General features: G+C 35.7%; 3 protein-coding genes across 3 annotated transcripts in view; all 3 read left to right on the top strand.

Annotated features, from left to right (window-relative positions):
- Positions 1-1,969: 1,969 nt before the first annotated feature.
- Positions 1,970-5,946, top strand: LOC118739639 (serine/threonine-protein kinase polo). Its single transcript, XM_036471079.1, has 7 exons — positions 1,970-2,558; positions 2,883-3,107; positions 3,175-3,572; positions 3,661-4,048; positions 4,146-4,327; positions 4,387-4,633; positions 5,587-5,946. Exons 1-7 carry the CDS (start codon positions 2,460-2,462, stop codon positions 5,779-5,781), a joined length of 1,734 nt encoding a protein of 577 aa, XP_036326972.1. The 5' UTR covers positions 1,970-2,459; the 3' UTR covers positions 5,782-5,946.
- Positions 5,947-8,453: 2,507 nt separating this feature from the next.
- Positions 8,454-10,591, top strand: LOC118739638 (DCN1-like protein). Its single transcript, XM_036471078.1, has 3 exons — positions 8,454-8,628; positions 9,139-9,723; positions 9,801-10,591. The coding sequence occupies exons 1-3, from the start codon at positions 8,626-8,628 to the stop codon at positions 10,110-10,112; spliced, it is 900 nt and encodes a 299-aa protein (XP_036326971.1). The 5' UTR covers positions 8,454-8,625; the 3' UTR covers positions 10,113-10,591.
- Positions 10,592-10,959: 368 nt separating this feature from the next.
- LOC118739637 (uncharacterized protein YBL113C-like) overlaps positions 10,960-16,412 on the top strand; it is a 30,494-nt gene continuing 25,041 nt past the window's right edge. Inside the window, exon 1 of the mRNA XM_036471076.1 lies at positions 10,960-11,356. The gene's annotated coding sequence lies outside the window, so the exon portion shown is untranslated. The remainder of the gene's footprint in view (positions 11,357-16,412) is intronic.

Genomic DNA, 16,412 nt, shown 5'->3' with positions numbered 1-16,412 from the left:
GCGGAAAATGTGGAATGAGCACCTCAAAACCTGCAATCTCTCCAGCGGATCTAGCAAACTGTGGACGGCAGGCAAATTTCTCTCCCATCCGACGAAACGTAAGCACAACGTTGCTCTTACATTGGACAATACCACAACGTCGGATCCGCGGACGTGCTCGGCATTTTTTTGCACACAGGTAGCTGGCAAGAGTGCAAAAGAATCCATGGCGTTAGGCCCTGATGGAATCCCCATTCAGATGCTGGAAAGGCTAGGAGCTGCGTGAGTCGAGTACATCACAGCAGCTTTCAAATTTTCACTGTCCACCCTGATCATCCCCGAGATGTTGAAAACGGGTAGGATCATTCCTCTTCTTAAGCCAGGGAAGAAGGCGGACGCAGGAGACTGACCGGCCAATCTCCCTCCTACCCCCAGTGTCAAAGACAATGGAAGCACTACTCTCCTTCAAGGTGCACCCTAGCACAACTCCGGTCAGGGTGGTGCCACAGACTCAGGCTTGTAGAGTCTGAGGATGAAGACGACACATGACGAAAACCCGGGGGTTTGAGCAACAACAGCATAGAGACTCCTGATAGTTGAGGGGTTTCGAGATATAATAACAGCAGCGGGGAAAGGGCCCACCCTGTTGGACCCCTGTTTAACATTTTCTTTAATGTATAGAGTCAGATACAATCAGAACTAAGCGGAATATATTTATAAAAAAAAGCCTATAACGAAGGAGCAATTACATACCTACATTCTAAAAAAAATTTGTTCATGGTTCAGAACGTTGTACTATGTTGTTGTTGTAGCGGCGATTCGGTGTGGTTATTTTGCTTTATGGAAACGCACCCTTTACAAAATCATGTATACCCTGCAATCAGTGTTGCCGGATAAATCAGTTTTTCTACCGAATTGGCCGCGAGAATTATTCCAAAGTTTAATTGTTTTGCAAAAAGGCCGATTTTCAAAGAAAAATCACATTTTAAAATTCTACTTCAAGGACGGCACGGTTAAAAAACTCAGAAAACGGCGTTATAAACAATTCCATTAATTTCGATGAAAATTAATTGTATCGCATTGGCATTTTGCCCCAAGAATAGGAGAGCTTCATAAAATCAAGCAAAAACAAGATTGACAAAATCTTAATCATCCTGGAAGCCTTCTCTCATTGCACTAAGATTCTTCCGATGGCAAATCCTTTAAATATAAACTCTTAGGGAAAATAATTCTGCCTGAGATTTTGAACTTAAATATAACAATATTTTGGAGCTTACACTTAAATTTAGAAGCGTCTTCTTCCGACAAACATACGTATTTAGACATTGGGCTATAATGTGCTCGGTGCGACTGGATGAGAACTCTTTTTGATGACGCACTACCACCTAGAAAAAATTGATTACGCCCTCTGCTGACAAAGGTTATTTAGGTCAATTAAAAAACCGATCGAAACTGGTTAGAAGAAAAAGTGTTGTACTTCGCAAAAATTAAGAGCGCTTGGTTGGAATGTTTTGAGGCATCTACAATACTACATAGAACTTGTTCCATTTGTTTTATATCTGTCCCGGTCTCTGTGGAACTCCCTTAATGTTGCTAAACAGTTTTCCTTCCAGAAGTCAGCGAAGTTTGTCGGAGTGAGGCATTATGATCTTGCCTTAAAAATTCCACAAGCTTCTTTGAAATCAAGTTTATTTAAACGTTTTCTTGATCTGAATCCCACTCAATGATGGTGTCAATAGATTAAATGAACTTTTATATATATATTAATGGTTTGACATTATTCCACTTATACTTGTCGTTTCTTTGAAATTAATGAAGTCAAACAATCCTCTGGCAAAATCTGCAAAATGGAAAACGAATCTACCAACCTATCAAAATTTAGAAAAATACCTTTCCAAATTTGATAAAATAGTAGTAATACGGCAACACTACCTGAATTTTAGTAATTCACAATAGTTAGACAACAAAAGAACTTCGAAAATTTTCGAAAAAAGGTCAAGCGACATTTGCACAATCGTTTGGCTTCCATTAGCAAGAGTGAGGCAGCTATATTCAACAACGGGCGCAAAATTCATTCGAAGGAAGGAATTTTGAAATTTCTGTCACAAACGGTTTTCATTATCCTCCACGACGATCATATTTTTCTAAGCACACTTTCGTCGCTTGGGTTGATCGTGCGTTCGTTGGATTGTTGCAGTTTTTGTCTTTTCATTAATTGTTGATTTTTTTGTTAAACGTAAACGTTGATTGCATAGCATTTAATCGACGAGTAAGCGGCAAGGACGGACGCGCGATATCCTTGTATATATATTACGGCTGGCTAGTTTTCTTCTGGCGTGTATTTTACATATTTACTGCGTGCAATCTACGCTTTGGTAAATCAACGACGAAAGGTAGCGGATTTTGGTTAGGTACGGTGCATCAGTGCAGTAAACGTGCCTACAAGTGTGTGTGTGTAACCAGCTAAAACTAAGCTCAAGATGGCCCAAAAGACTGACGATAAAACTTCCGACATACCAGAGCGACTCTATGATGCAACCACACGGTCCACTTATAAGCGGATGCGATTCTTCGGAAAAGTAAGTAGGTTTGACAAAAGTGGCACTTCAAAGAGCACTTTGCGAAAATTAAAAAAAAAAAAATGCCTGCGCAGAGCATATAAAATTATATTTAGGGATATTTGTACAACGTTTACTTATTTGCGATTCGCTAGCTTTCCCTATCCCCTAGTTTCTTAACGCAGATGATTTCCTTGATCTTCGCTCCGTTCTTTTACTCTACTAGTTTACAGGATTTAGTCGGAAGTCGGACCTACATTTACAATATCTTGCGGGCTAGATCTGACTAAATCCTATATACCGGACTAGTAAATGGACAGACTAACTAGTTATTTACTCTAACAGGGTGGCTTTGCAAAATGCTACGAGATTGTCGATGTGGAAACCAACAATGTATACGCAGGAAAAATCGTGTCAAAAAAGTTGATGATGAAGCATAATCAGAAAGAAAAAATGTCACAGGAAATCACAATACACAAAAGTCTCAGTCATGAAAATATTGTTAAGTTCCATAGTTTCTTTGAGGATAGCTATAACATTTATATTGTTTTGGAATTGTGCAAAAAGCGGGTGAGTAGATTTGATTAAATATGCAATATCTAAATTAAATGGATATTTACTAATTTTTCCCACTTAGTCAATGATGGAGCTGCAGAAGCGTCGTAAAACAATAACGGAGTACGAATGTCGTTATTACATCTATCAAATTATACAGGGTGTGAAATATTTGCATGATCATCGCATCATACATCGCGATCTCAAATTAGGCAACCTCTTTTTGGATGATCTGTTGCATGTAAAAATCGGCGATTTTGGTCTTGCAACGCGAGTAGAGTACGAAGGTGAACGCAAAAAGACACTTTGTGGCACACCCAATTATATTGCGCCTGAGATCCTCAACAAAAAAGGCCATTCATTCGAGGTGGACATTTGGTCAATAGGTTGTGTTATGTATACGCTACTGGTTGGCCAACCTCCGTTTGAGACAAAAACATTAAAGGATACATATGAGAAAATCAAAAAGTGCCAATATAGGTAAGTGATTTCTCGTCATCCATTCAGAACATATGCAAATATAAGTAAGTAAATACCAATGAAGCTACTGTTTATTTATAATACTTAGGGTTCCAAGCTATCTGCGCAAGTCCGCCGCAGATATGATTGTCGCTATGTTACAATCCAACCCAGATCTGCGCCCAACTATTGGCAAACTACTGTCGTTTGAATTCCTTAGCTGTTCGCCAGTGCCAATGTTCTTGCCTAGCTCTTGCTTGACCATGGCACCACGACTAGAAATGAATGAGGCTTTGACCACAGATGCTATGGGAAATCGCAAACCTTTGCTGGAATTGAACGGAATCAAGGATGATACACGGTTGGAGCATACATTCCTTAAAAATAATCTACACGATGCAATCACTGCTTCTGCACAAGTTTTCCGACACAATGAGGACTATCGTGCGGATATTGAAAGCCTTCACCAACAATTAACAGAGCTCATTAATGCTAAGGTAAGATCTTGAACGTGAGCTTCACTACTTTCAAATGTAATTTATTTATATGACTGCAATAAATTACAATTTATTGCTACATTTTTGACATGTGTAGCCAAAACTGCTGCCGCGCAATTTGGGAGATGAAAATACTGATCCAGCAGCGCAACCACTATTCTGGGTATCAAAATGGGTGGATTATAGTGACAAATACGGTTTCGGCTATCAGTTGTGTGACGAGGGTATGGGCGTTATGTTTAATGATACCACAAAGCTTATACTACTGCCCAATCAAATGTAAGTTTTCAACGAACTACATATTTATTTGTGCGCAATTTGAATTCCTTTGCTTGCAGCAATGTGCATTTCATCGACAAAGATGGCAAGGAAACGTACATGACCACAACTGACTACTGTAAGACGTTAGACAAGAAAATGAAGTTGCTTACCTATTTTAAACGGTACATGACCGAACATCTTGTCAAAGCCGGAGCGAATAATGTAAATTTTGAAAGCGATCAGATCTCTCGTATGCCGCATTTGCACTCATGGTTTCGCACAACATGCGCGGTGGTCATGCATTTGACCAATGGCTCTCTACAGGTAAAGAGTTGTAAAGAATAACTAAATTTTGCTTTTAATAATATAAAGCATTTCAAAATGCTATTAAAATTCTTTATAGTAGCAGTTGATATTCTTTTGATACTATTATATGTATACACTAAGGTTTTTTTTTATGCGGTACATGCGTTCCTCACAAAGCCGCATAAAAAAATCCGCACAAAAAAGTTCTTTAATTTCATATAAAAACAGGGGATGCGTTCCAGTATTTTCAAAAACCGCGAAAACTCAGATACTCCATGTAATAAATTCTAAAAAAAACGCATAAAAAATCCAGGGGCAATGTTAAGCAAAAAAAAAAACAATATTTATTACTTCACTTCAAAACTTATTCGTCCATGTAAAACTGAACATTAATAAAATAAATAAAATTGTATCTGTATTTTATCCAAAAAAAAAACACCATAAAAAATACATGAATTATATTAGAATGCAAAGACAAATTATTTATCAGAAGCATTGCCTCTTACAAAAAAGTAATAAAAACTGTAAAAAAAATTCAAATCCGCATAAAAAAAGACCTCTGTGTATTTAGTCTACAGAAATATGTATTCATACTATTATATAATTTTGAACAAAGCTCCAATTACATGACTTATATAGGTTGTTCACACTTGCTTGGTTATCAGGTTATATGGTTAAAAATTATTATTCTGTAGCGTATTTTATTGTTGTAAGCTGAATAAAAAAATAACCATATAAGCAGATAACCTGATAACCAGGCAAGTGTAAACAACCTCATAGATGTTAAAAGGTTTAAGCTTAAAATTAGAATTGTTATCACTATTACCGATAATTATATTTTGTTTGGCATGAAGTAAATTAATTTACCACAAATTGGAAAAATATCAATCATCCTAATGTCATAACTATTAATTGTATCTAATTATTTAATATATCATATACGTCAATATTGCACTATTCTTATATTTCAGCTAAATTTTTCCGATCATATGAAGATTATTTTGTGTCCACGCATGAGCGCCATCACATACATGGACCACGAAAAGAATTTCCGTACTTATCGATTCTCAACTATCAAGCAACATGGCTGTTCTAAGGATCTTTACCAAAAAATTCGTTATGCACACGAGAAACTTAGTAAAATGTTGGAGAAAATGTTATTTTAGTTCGAAATCATTCAATTTTCAGTAGAAGCAGCTAGCTTAAGATTCGCTTTTTGCGTTAATTTGGCCATTCTAATGTATAATGTGTTAAAGTTTCTACTAGCGCTCTTAGCCATGCACCAACCAATCAAATGATTTACTGTCCCGTGAAAAAACAAATATTTTCTATAAAATGTTTGTTTTTTTATAATTAGTTTTATTTTGTATGATCGTATTTTCTTCTTTTGTTAATTTTTTGTTCATTATATTTAGCACTTATTTCATTACATCCATGGCACATTCCATTCATGCAATACATGGCGCTTGTCGCCATCATAAAAGAAAAGGCGACACATTCACCAGCACGAATTAGGAGCGGGTTTTTTAACTCTGCCTCCTCATAGCCAGGCTTGCTGCATACATTAAAATACAAACATACATACATAACTATATCGATAAATAACGGAAACAACGTTTAAATTTAGGTTTTAATAAATTTTAGTTTGTGTTTTTAATGTCATTAATAAAAATACAAAATTATATTATTAAATTAAAATAAATGGCCGGAGTTTAAAATGTTTGAACAACGAGTTTTTGGAAACAAATTGAGGTTGTTCACAATGGTTCACACTTGCCTGGTTATCAGGTTATCTGGTTAAAAATTATTATTGTGTAGTGTATTTTATTGTTGTAAACTGAATGAAAAATATAACCACATAACCTGATAACCAGGCAAGCAACAACCTCATTGTATTTAAATGCTAAATGTGGACCACTAAAAATTGCTAGTAGCCTATTTAATATCCAACAAGATCGGCGGAAGTTTAGGTTTGTATTTCGATATCTTTGAAAATTAGCGCCAAATGACTGCTTCCCAAGCCATTTGTCACATCCGTTTGTCAGTGGCTTGTTTGCTTGCTTGAAAGCATTCGTAAATATTTACGAATTCTACAGCAAAGCAAGTGAAGATTAATGGTGTGTTCGAGCAATGCAATAGTTACCGCAATGTTGCAACCTTTCTGCATTCTGTTCAACTGGAAACCCCACAGAAAAAAATTTTAATTGCATTTGATTTGCAAGTGATGAGCGACGGATTGTTAAATTTTCGTTCCTCGAAGGCGTGCTGGAGGCAGAGCGGCCCAAATTTTCACGTAGAACGTGATGCTGTCATAAAAAACACTGGCGCATTTATTGCAGCTCGAACACCCTAATTGACAGATGACTTGCCATATGGCGACATCTAAGAGCGCGGTTACCCACGAACGTGTACGTAGCGTAGCGTAGGAATACGTGGAATGATATCAAGTGTGCTGTTGATAGAAAGAGAGATAAGCAGCGTCTACGTCATGGTCTACGTCACGGGGGCGGTACGCGGTGGTGAGTTTTTATTAACACGCAGATCCAAGGCGCCTTGCGCAGATCTCATAAGATAGATCGTGTCAGCTGACATGTTCTCGGTTTTTACGACCGCTTTTACGCTTTAACATTGGAAAATTTACTTGAAGACTGTTTAATTAAAAGCCTTTTATTCAGAAAAACAGGTTAATTCACAAGGAATATATTACATTCAGCATTTGACTACGTTGGCATAGTTGCTAAAAATGCTCCAGCGCGAATCGGTTAGACACAGTTAAGAAGAAAAAGGTGAAGAGAAAAGGGACGAGTACACATGCGTCTGCACCGTCAAGTCGTTTCAACTTTCTTGCTTTGCTTTTGGCATTTTCGTGGCTTCCCATTTAAAGAACCAAAAACTTGAATTCAACAGAATTGAAACGTATAAAAGCAAATAGAAAACACAAAAGATAATGAGCAAGAATTGCTTTCAAGTACTTGAATCATGTAAATCGGGTGTTAGGGACATTTAGGAATGTCGAAAAAACATCGATGCAGCGAAAATATCGATGTTTTGCCTCGATGCATCGAAAATTTACCACTCGATGTATAAATAGTCGATACAACATTTTATGAGCTGTTAAACTGCATACTAAAAATGTTCCAAACACTCAGATTAAAATGTTAAAAATATTGATGAACATTTGTTGAATTTTTCTAAATTTTATATAAAGTTTGAAACGATGTTACATGGTTTTGGCTAAATCATGAGCACTATTTATATAAAAAATAACAAAAATGTTAACGTACACGTAAAATGTTAAAAACGTAATGAATAATTAAATAAAAAAAAATCAACACGTGAACACTTGTTTCAGTCGCTACTACCAAGGTGTATTTTTATAATAATTTGTTACACTCCGGCTCACACCTCATCAATCAACTGGATGAAAGAATTTCTGGTTTTGTTTCTACAATCAATTTTTTTTATAACCTGGCGTCGTAAGAATCAGTTTGTGGTTCAAGCCATATTTTGGGCTATTAAATAGCTGTTTAATCCAAAAAAAGGTGTATTATTGTTGAATACATTTTGGCTACTACTCTATACTCATAATCAGAATAAAAGTGTGTTAAATTGCATGGTGTTATTATTCCACCATGGTTAAATTGTTTGAAATTGCTTTTGTTTTATCTCCATAGTGGAGGAAAACTCCATGCGTATCGATGTACGCGGTCCGATGCATCGACAAATATCGATGTAAGTTTCGAGGCATCGACTTGGGAAAAAGATCGATGTATTTTTGCCATTGACATGCCTAAGGACATTTATGCACTCGGCTGAACCGGTTTGGGACTTATTCCTTTTTCTTTTAATCGAATATTCGCAAATTTTACAAAACGAAACGTGATAAAAATAGCAAACGAAAGAAAGTCGAAAAAGAAGAAAATTAATTTTTTTGGAAAAGATTTTTTTTTTTAAACCTCGGAACAGGAAATTTTCCCACGACATACTTTCAGACTATTAGCTGCGTCGAGATGGTAAGTGAGGTCCAAGAGTATAAACAGTACAACATTCATTGTAGGTACTCGCAAAGAATCAATTCAAGGGGGAGGAAGGCAGCAACTGCGAGAAATTTGCACTGACATCCAATGGAATTTGTTTGCCTTCACTATTTTGTGCAAATAAAATAACAATGAGGTCCTGATTCTTATCAAACAGCTTCAGGAATAGAAGCAGTTTGGTGCCGTTGGGATCTTGGGGACTTTAATGACTAAATATTTTTTTAATTCGATCTTAAAGCAATTGTTTTTGTCTTCGATGTGATTGATTTGTGGTCCGTAAGAAGCCCCAAATGTTGGGCCGAATGTTAAATAACAGGTATGCACTATGCACTTCTGACAAACGAATGAGACAATTGTTCTTTGAGTTAGTGTGCAAAAAAAAAGAAATTTAGTTGGTCAGAAAATCTTAATGAAATATTACATTAAATTATAATAGTTCTAATAAAGAGTATAGCATAGAAATTCTTTTAAAACCTTTGTTTCTAGAATAAATTGAAGTCTACACAGAAAGATAAGGTGAAAAGATTCATTTCGCTTACGCAGACTGGCGAACAAACGGCTATATACTGCCTGCAACAGAATGACTGGAAGTTGGAATTAGCGAGCGATAACTACTTTCAGAATCCAGAATACTATTATCGTGAGCTAGATCGTAAACGAATTGAACAGCTCTTCCTGCGTTACCGAGATCCATGCGAACCACAAAAGATAACGGCCGATGGAGTTATACGTTTTCTGGAAGATCTCGCCTTAAGTCCAGATTCAAAGTTGGTCTTGATTATTGCATGGAAATTCCGCGCTGAAGTGCAATGCGAATTCAAACATGATGAATTCGTGAATGGCATGGGAGATCTGGGTGTGGATAGTGTCGATAAGCTGAAAGCGAAATTGCCTCAGTTAGAAATGGAGTTAAATGATCCAGCCAAGTTTAAGGACTTTTATCAATTTACTTTCAATTATGCGAAGGATCCGGGTCAGAAAGGAATCGATTTAAATATGGCCATTGTATATTGGAAAATCGTTCTCAGCAGTCGATTTAAATTCTTGGATTTATGGTGTAGGTTTTTGGAGGTAAGTGAAATATTATTGTACATATATTATGTGTATGGTTTTCTTAAACATTTTTTTTTTGTTTACTTAAACCGTAGGAAAAACATAAGCGTTCGATACCCAAAGACACTTGGAATTTGCTATTGGATTTTGCTACTCACATTGATGACAATATGAGTAACTACGATTCAGAGGGAGCATGGCCAGTGCTTATTGATGATTTTGTCGAATGGTGTCACGAAAATCATCTAATGGCTACCCAGCAGCATCCTCAGCAACAACATCATCAGCTACTCGCTAACTATCAGCCTCAACTACAGACTATGCCAGCGCAGCAGCAACAACAGCAGCGCAATATATCGAGCAGTTACCAGCCGACCTCGCATAGTACAAACATTAATTATGGCTAACGTTTATTTAATATCCTAATTATTTTAATAATAAATTTGCTTTTATTCTTATTATTATAAATAATTATAGCATAAACTTTGAATTAGTGAGCGCTTCTTTCAACCTACAAAACCGGCAATCTACAGATTGATATACACGAAAATTCATACATTCAAACCGCAACTTTTTCGGACCTAAATATCGAATCTCGGCCAGTGCAGATCAGAGCGTATACTCGAAAATTAAACTTAAAACCAAATTAAATAATGTTATAAAACTGTTGACTGTAGAATATGTTTTTAGTTTATATAACATACGAAAGTATAATTTGTTTGAGTGTGAAATACAAAATGAAAATCCTTTCCGACCTAAAACAAAACATAATACATATTAAACTAATATTAACATAAAATTTATGGAAATATAAAAATGGAAAAAATAATATTAAAAATTGAAGCGTAAATTAACGAGAAACTGTAAAGATGAAAATAATAAACTTCTTTAATATATAAAAACTAAGGATGCTATAAAATCAATAAACGCGTTTTAGGCAAAGAAAGGTATATATGTATTGTTTTGAACGTTGATAATATATAGCTGACGATATTTTTATTGGCAGCCCATTTTCTTGAAAGTTTTCTCTATATAATATGCGTACTTGATATATGTCTACTTAAAATTTTTGTATCATCACTATTGGAAGCTTAAAGATACGACAACCACCCTGTACTTCCGGTAGTGCATCCAAAGATTCCCGGTAGTGCATTCCAATGATTTCCGGTAGTGCATTCCAGAAAAATTCCAGCAATTTTTGACATTTTGTTTTGTTTTACTTTTCGTAGTTTTCTGACTTTTGACGTTTCCACTTTTCTCTCTGTATAACGAATTTCGTTCGCGAACGCTGCAAAAAGTCCATCGACGTCGAGTGAAGTGGAAGAATTTTCGGATGCAAATTTTTGCCATAAATTTTTGCTAAATTTTGGAAAAAATGTGCAGAAAGTGAGCAATGAAGGTCCAACAACAGATGTGTGTGCGAAAAGTGCGATTTTGCAAAGTGAATGCGTTGAAAAAGCGAAGTGAAAAAGTGGCTAAAGAAAATTTTCTACATCAGCAGTGACCAGTCAACCAACAATAGTAACAACCACTAATCATAGCAGTTAAACAACAAAAGAAACAATAGCTGCTTCAATACATACCCAGACAAGACCTACACCAAGCAGAGAAATCGGATGGAACACTCTAATTGGTCAAAAAGAGTGTGAAGGTGAGATTAACAAAACATATCAGATCTACAACTAAACCAACCCAGTCTATCGGCTTTAAAGACGATGTCTAGAAAAAGTAAGATCAAAGCAACTTAATTACAAGAAATACTGTAAAGCTCTTGGAGGATGTGACATAGGCGTTTTTAACAGTAATATGTATTTACGGATAGGACTTCTTTATGTATGTACACACACATATATCTACTATACACAAAACAAATGTGGGTGGTAGGAAAAGAACTGTGGGCGCCATTACTCGCTTGTCGAAAAGGTCGCCGACGGACGGTCGGTGGCCACGGCCTTCATTGATCTCCTTGCATGAGGGCGACCTTGGATCTCATTGTCCACACATACAAAACTATTGCAAGAAAACACAAAACGCCTTTCCGCATGTTTTACTGGATAGGCCCAAGAAAGTGTGCATTTCACTGCCACCAAAAGTGTTTGCAAATCGAGTATCCTTCTTTTTTTTTTGTTTATTATTGAATCATGGATATTCATATTCCTCATTTACTAAAGGACCCATACCCAAAAAACGCGATTTTTTAAGAGACGCGCTTAAAATTTTCAGTGTACTACATTTATAAATATGCATATGGCAATAAAAGAGCAACAACAAAAAAATTAAATAGGTACCTAGTAGAATATGTTAAACATGAAGCAGCCGAAAACTGAATTAAAATAAGAGTATCAGCGTGCATGATGGACAAAGGCCATGAAAAAATTAAATGTAGCTATTCGCTCTATGCATGTATAGAATGATATAAAAACCATAGAAGAAAAAGATATGACAAATTACCCAATGGCTATTATCCATTTTATTTCTCAAATGAAAATTATAGCGTGAATGACGATGGCAAAGTCGCCAACACGTATGAATGTAATTACATACATGCGTATGTGAAATGGTAGTATCGTTGCACCGTGATCTGAACTTGTACAAAATTGCAATAAAATTCCCGAAGCGATTACATTTTGCCTAAAATGCAGAACGTTTTGGTTGACGAACAATAATTCAATAAAAACTTATTTTTAGTAGATTTGATTCAGAAGAAATATGTTGCTGAAACCGAACCAGCGACCACCTTGTCTCTATGTTGTTGTTGTTGTTCTTGTAACAGCATACATATACCCCAAAGAATTTTTGGGGAGTGTTGCTGGATATAAATATTGGTCGTTTCTGTTACGTAGCCCCGACTGTCGTGGGAACGATCGTCTCTCTTGGCAGTTCCGCTTCGTTAGTGTTAATGGCCGGCGGTTGACCGCCGCGGACGATGTTGTCGTTTTCGGTGCTCATACTAACTGCATGGGTGTGTAGGTTGTTCCGCGCCGCTAGGTATTTTTCTGCGTCGAATACTACATCCATATATAGCATGTTAGCGAACCCAGGTCCTGCGGAGTTCTAGTACGCATCTCTAACCACTCAGCCACAGCGGCCGCCTGTAAGTATACGTATTGTATTAATATGTATGTACGTAGTAGTAAGAAATGAATGCATAATACACGAAAACTTTTTTGTCATATCATTAGATCTGTACCGATCGTTCGATTTTACAAAGGCTGCATTTCTTTATTCATTCTGAACGTTTGGAATAAATTTTTTTGTTTACTTATTCTTTAGAACGTTCCTGATGATATGTTAACGTATATTTCAAACGCATTCTGTTTAATCCGGCTGTGAAATGGGATTATCCGGAATGTATAAAGAAACGCAGCCAAAATGAGATCAAATTAAAGGGCTTACCCTAGATGTGCAATAACGTTTTATTTTTTCAAAGAGTTGTCACTTGACAAAAAAAAATATATTTCAAGTTAAAACAAATATTTGAATATTTGTGTCGATCGGAATCGTTTTGAAAAGGCTTTACTTTTACAATTTCTACAGTGTTGCCATCTGTTTATTTAAATTATACATGAATTAATGATTCTTAGAAAATAGTTAGCTTGATCAATTAGAATATTAAAGAGGGCTGCCACCTGCTTAAAAAGTGAGTCTTAATTTATTTAATGGTTAAAGAAATCACTAAAAGATGGGTCGCACTTAAGATGGGTTTGAAATTCAATCCAATAAAATCAAAAAGAATGTACATTTTTTAGCCTGAATGTGCTCTTAACATTATCACGTATTCTACGTTTAAGTTTAGCGGCTGTGGCTCCGGCAAAGCCCGTAGGTCAAGTTGAAGGCGCTGGCCTGATCCTTTTTATGTATATTTAGCCCCTCACACACATACTGTATAGTATATTTCCCTACTACTTCTGGAGTTTTTCGAGCATTTAAAAAAAAGAAAGTGTTTTCTAATGACAACATCAAGGCGGATCACAAATCGGAGGAGAAGCTCGGTCAAACACTAACATGTTGTTTAAGCGCTAATCTATTATTATCATGTACCGTTGCAGGGTGACAGTTTGGAAGATTATCTCCATATTCCCAGAGGATATGGCCTTTCCTTTTCCAAAGCCTCCCAGCAAAGTATAGTAGAGTTCGTTTGGCATCCTGCTATATTGTTTGACGAACTTCTTACAGCCGTGTCGTCGGATATGGACGCATGCCAGTCGTTGTAGCTTGGTGAACGATTGTTTTGTCGTGGTTAAAGTAGGTCTTGGTTATTATTGCTTGTACCATCCTATAGCTTTCTTTGCACTTTGAGTCTGCATCCCTAGGACTTGCCTATTGTCCCAGTATTAGTGCCCGTACAAGTTTCTCGTTTTCATTGTGTCCCAGTAAAATTGCCTGCTTAAAATTCCTGTGGAACCATTTAACCTTATGACTGCCTTTTTAATGAACATTCCTTACGCATAACTATTTTTAGAAACAGCCAACAATCCACTTTTAGGTAGGAGATGAAAGGTTAAAATGTACTGTAAAAAATGTCCTCGTTAAATTCTACTTTATGTAGACGTTTGAGGATAAATTATATTTTAAATCGTTTTATAACTAAAATATCATGTAGATAATATTTTCGATAAACTATTCGCTCTCTCACCCCGAATTTTAAAACTTAAACCCTCCGTGTATACTCTTTTATAATTATAGCGTTTGTTCATGTTGACTAACATTTTTGTAAAATCGGACTGTGTAATCATAATTATTTTATTGATTATTTCTTATTATAAGGACAAGGTAGCCACGTGAAATGTTTATGATTATTAACACCATTTAATAGTAATGATTACTTCTCGTAATTAAAATATAACAGCTTGCCCTAAATCTTTAAGTTATGTTTAAACTTTAGCCAAATGTTTTATGTGTCTGGTACAATAGCCACTAGCAGATAAAATATGTTCCTCTATTGGAAACATCGCGATTTTATTACTGATTCCATTTTTGGAAAGCTTTTGCAGTGTTAGTTCTATTCGGTCATAAAACGCGATAGTGCTAACAGCAGTTCCTCCAAACTCAAAATTGGTTTCATAACTTAGTTGAACTATTCGAAGTATCTAAACATACATGCAATTATTTAGTCTTTTAAACTGACCACTATCGGCATTTGATTGTTTCCATTTTCACACTTTTCTTAATTCTTGATTTGCACACTTTTATAGCTACATTTTTATTCTTATTTTACTACGAAAATAATTCGGCCACATGCCCTCCATCACATAACAAGACATGCAATGACAAACACATGCAAATTATTTCTATTACGCTGTCATTCTCGGCCGACAAGGCAGTAGTAGCCCTACATTATAGCATTCGCTGTCGTCCCGCGCCTGTCGCCTTCTTCCAGTTATATGTAAGCGAGGTGTAATGGGACAGTTTTAAGTCAATAAACCTCAATGACTTGGACACTATTTGATCTGTCGCATTTACAAATGTTTGTATGTATGTATGTACTATATGTACATATATGTAGCAGATACCAACAACCTTTTATTTGTGCTTGATATACACATACATACATACATATGTACACTAATACGTACTACACCTGTGATCAGCTAATTAAGCCGGCAACATTTTGATAAGTTTTGAAGTTTATTTAATATTTATAATTTTTCATAATAGAAATCCAAATTTCAAACTTAGTGTAAAAATTATAAAAAATCTGCAAAGTTTAAGCTAAATTTTCAACTTTTTAGGGCCCTTTTATAAAGTAACCTCTAACTTTAAAGCTCACTTTATATTTATGTATATACACTGCCGGAACAAAGCATTGGCACAGCAAATTTTTCACAATATATACAACAATTTTTATTCTAATATTTTTCCGCTAATTTTGTATAAAAATATGGTTCAGTCAACAAACAAAACATAAAAATATAATTCCTAACCTTTGTGCAAAACTCCCGAAAATTCAGCAAATTTTCATCAAAAATTTCAACTTTTTAATCAGATTTTTTATAATTTTTGGAGTATGCAGTTTTGCAGCCCATTAAATTCTAGTAAAAAAATGCAAGTTCGGAGTTAGTCAAAAATCGCGCTGATTTTTGAGATTTTTTTTTTGTTGAAGGTGTTTTGCATTTTCTCCATATAGTGTTTTCGAAAAAAATTTTTTTGATGTAAGAGACTGCGTGAAAAAATGACCAAAAACCAACAGTAATTCCTAGCTATTTAAAACTTGCACTCTATTATAATAAAATTGATTGGGCTACAAAGCTGCATACTCAAAAAAATTCTAAAAAATATGTTTAAAAAGTTGAAAATTTTCATGAAAATTTGCTGTGTGTGCAACATTTGTGTGACAACATTAAGGCGCACGCCACAAATCGGAGGAGAAGCTCGGCCAAACACTAACATATGAGTAAGCGCCAATCTATTATTATTATTAAAGAATCGCGCTGCTTTTTAATAATATGTTTTCTGAATGCATTACGCTCTTTTCCATCCAAAAAAAAAATAGTGGAATAAGTAAATTCTTAATCTGAATTAGAGATGGGCGCGGGATATCGGGACCCACGCTACTGATTTCTAAATGGCTGGGATGGGCGGTACCGGTAAGGTCTTTAAAAATTTTGCGGGCGGGATGGGATCAAAATCCTTTCCTGACACTCCCGATAAAATCCGCAACCTCCGCAAATTCAGAAAATCTTCCTTAAAAAGTTTTATGAAATAAG

The sequence above is a fragment of the Rhagoletis pomonella genome, unplaced genomic scaffold, assembly GCF_013731165.1.
Source record: "Rhagoletis pomonella isolate Grant_MI unplaced genomic scaffold, Rhpom_1.0 Rhpom_scaffold_00005, whole genome shotgun sequence".
Lineage (NCBI taxonomy): Eukaryota > Metazoa > Arthropoda > Insecta > Diptera > Tephritidae > Rhagoletis > Rhagoletis pomonella.
Note: the sequence above shows the minus strand (reverse complement) of the source record. Positions and strands in the feature narration are given on the sequence as shown.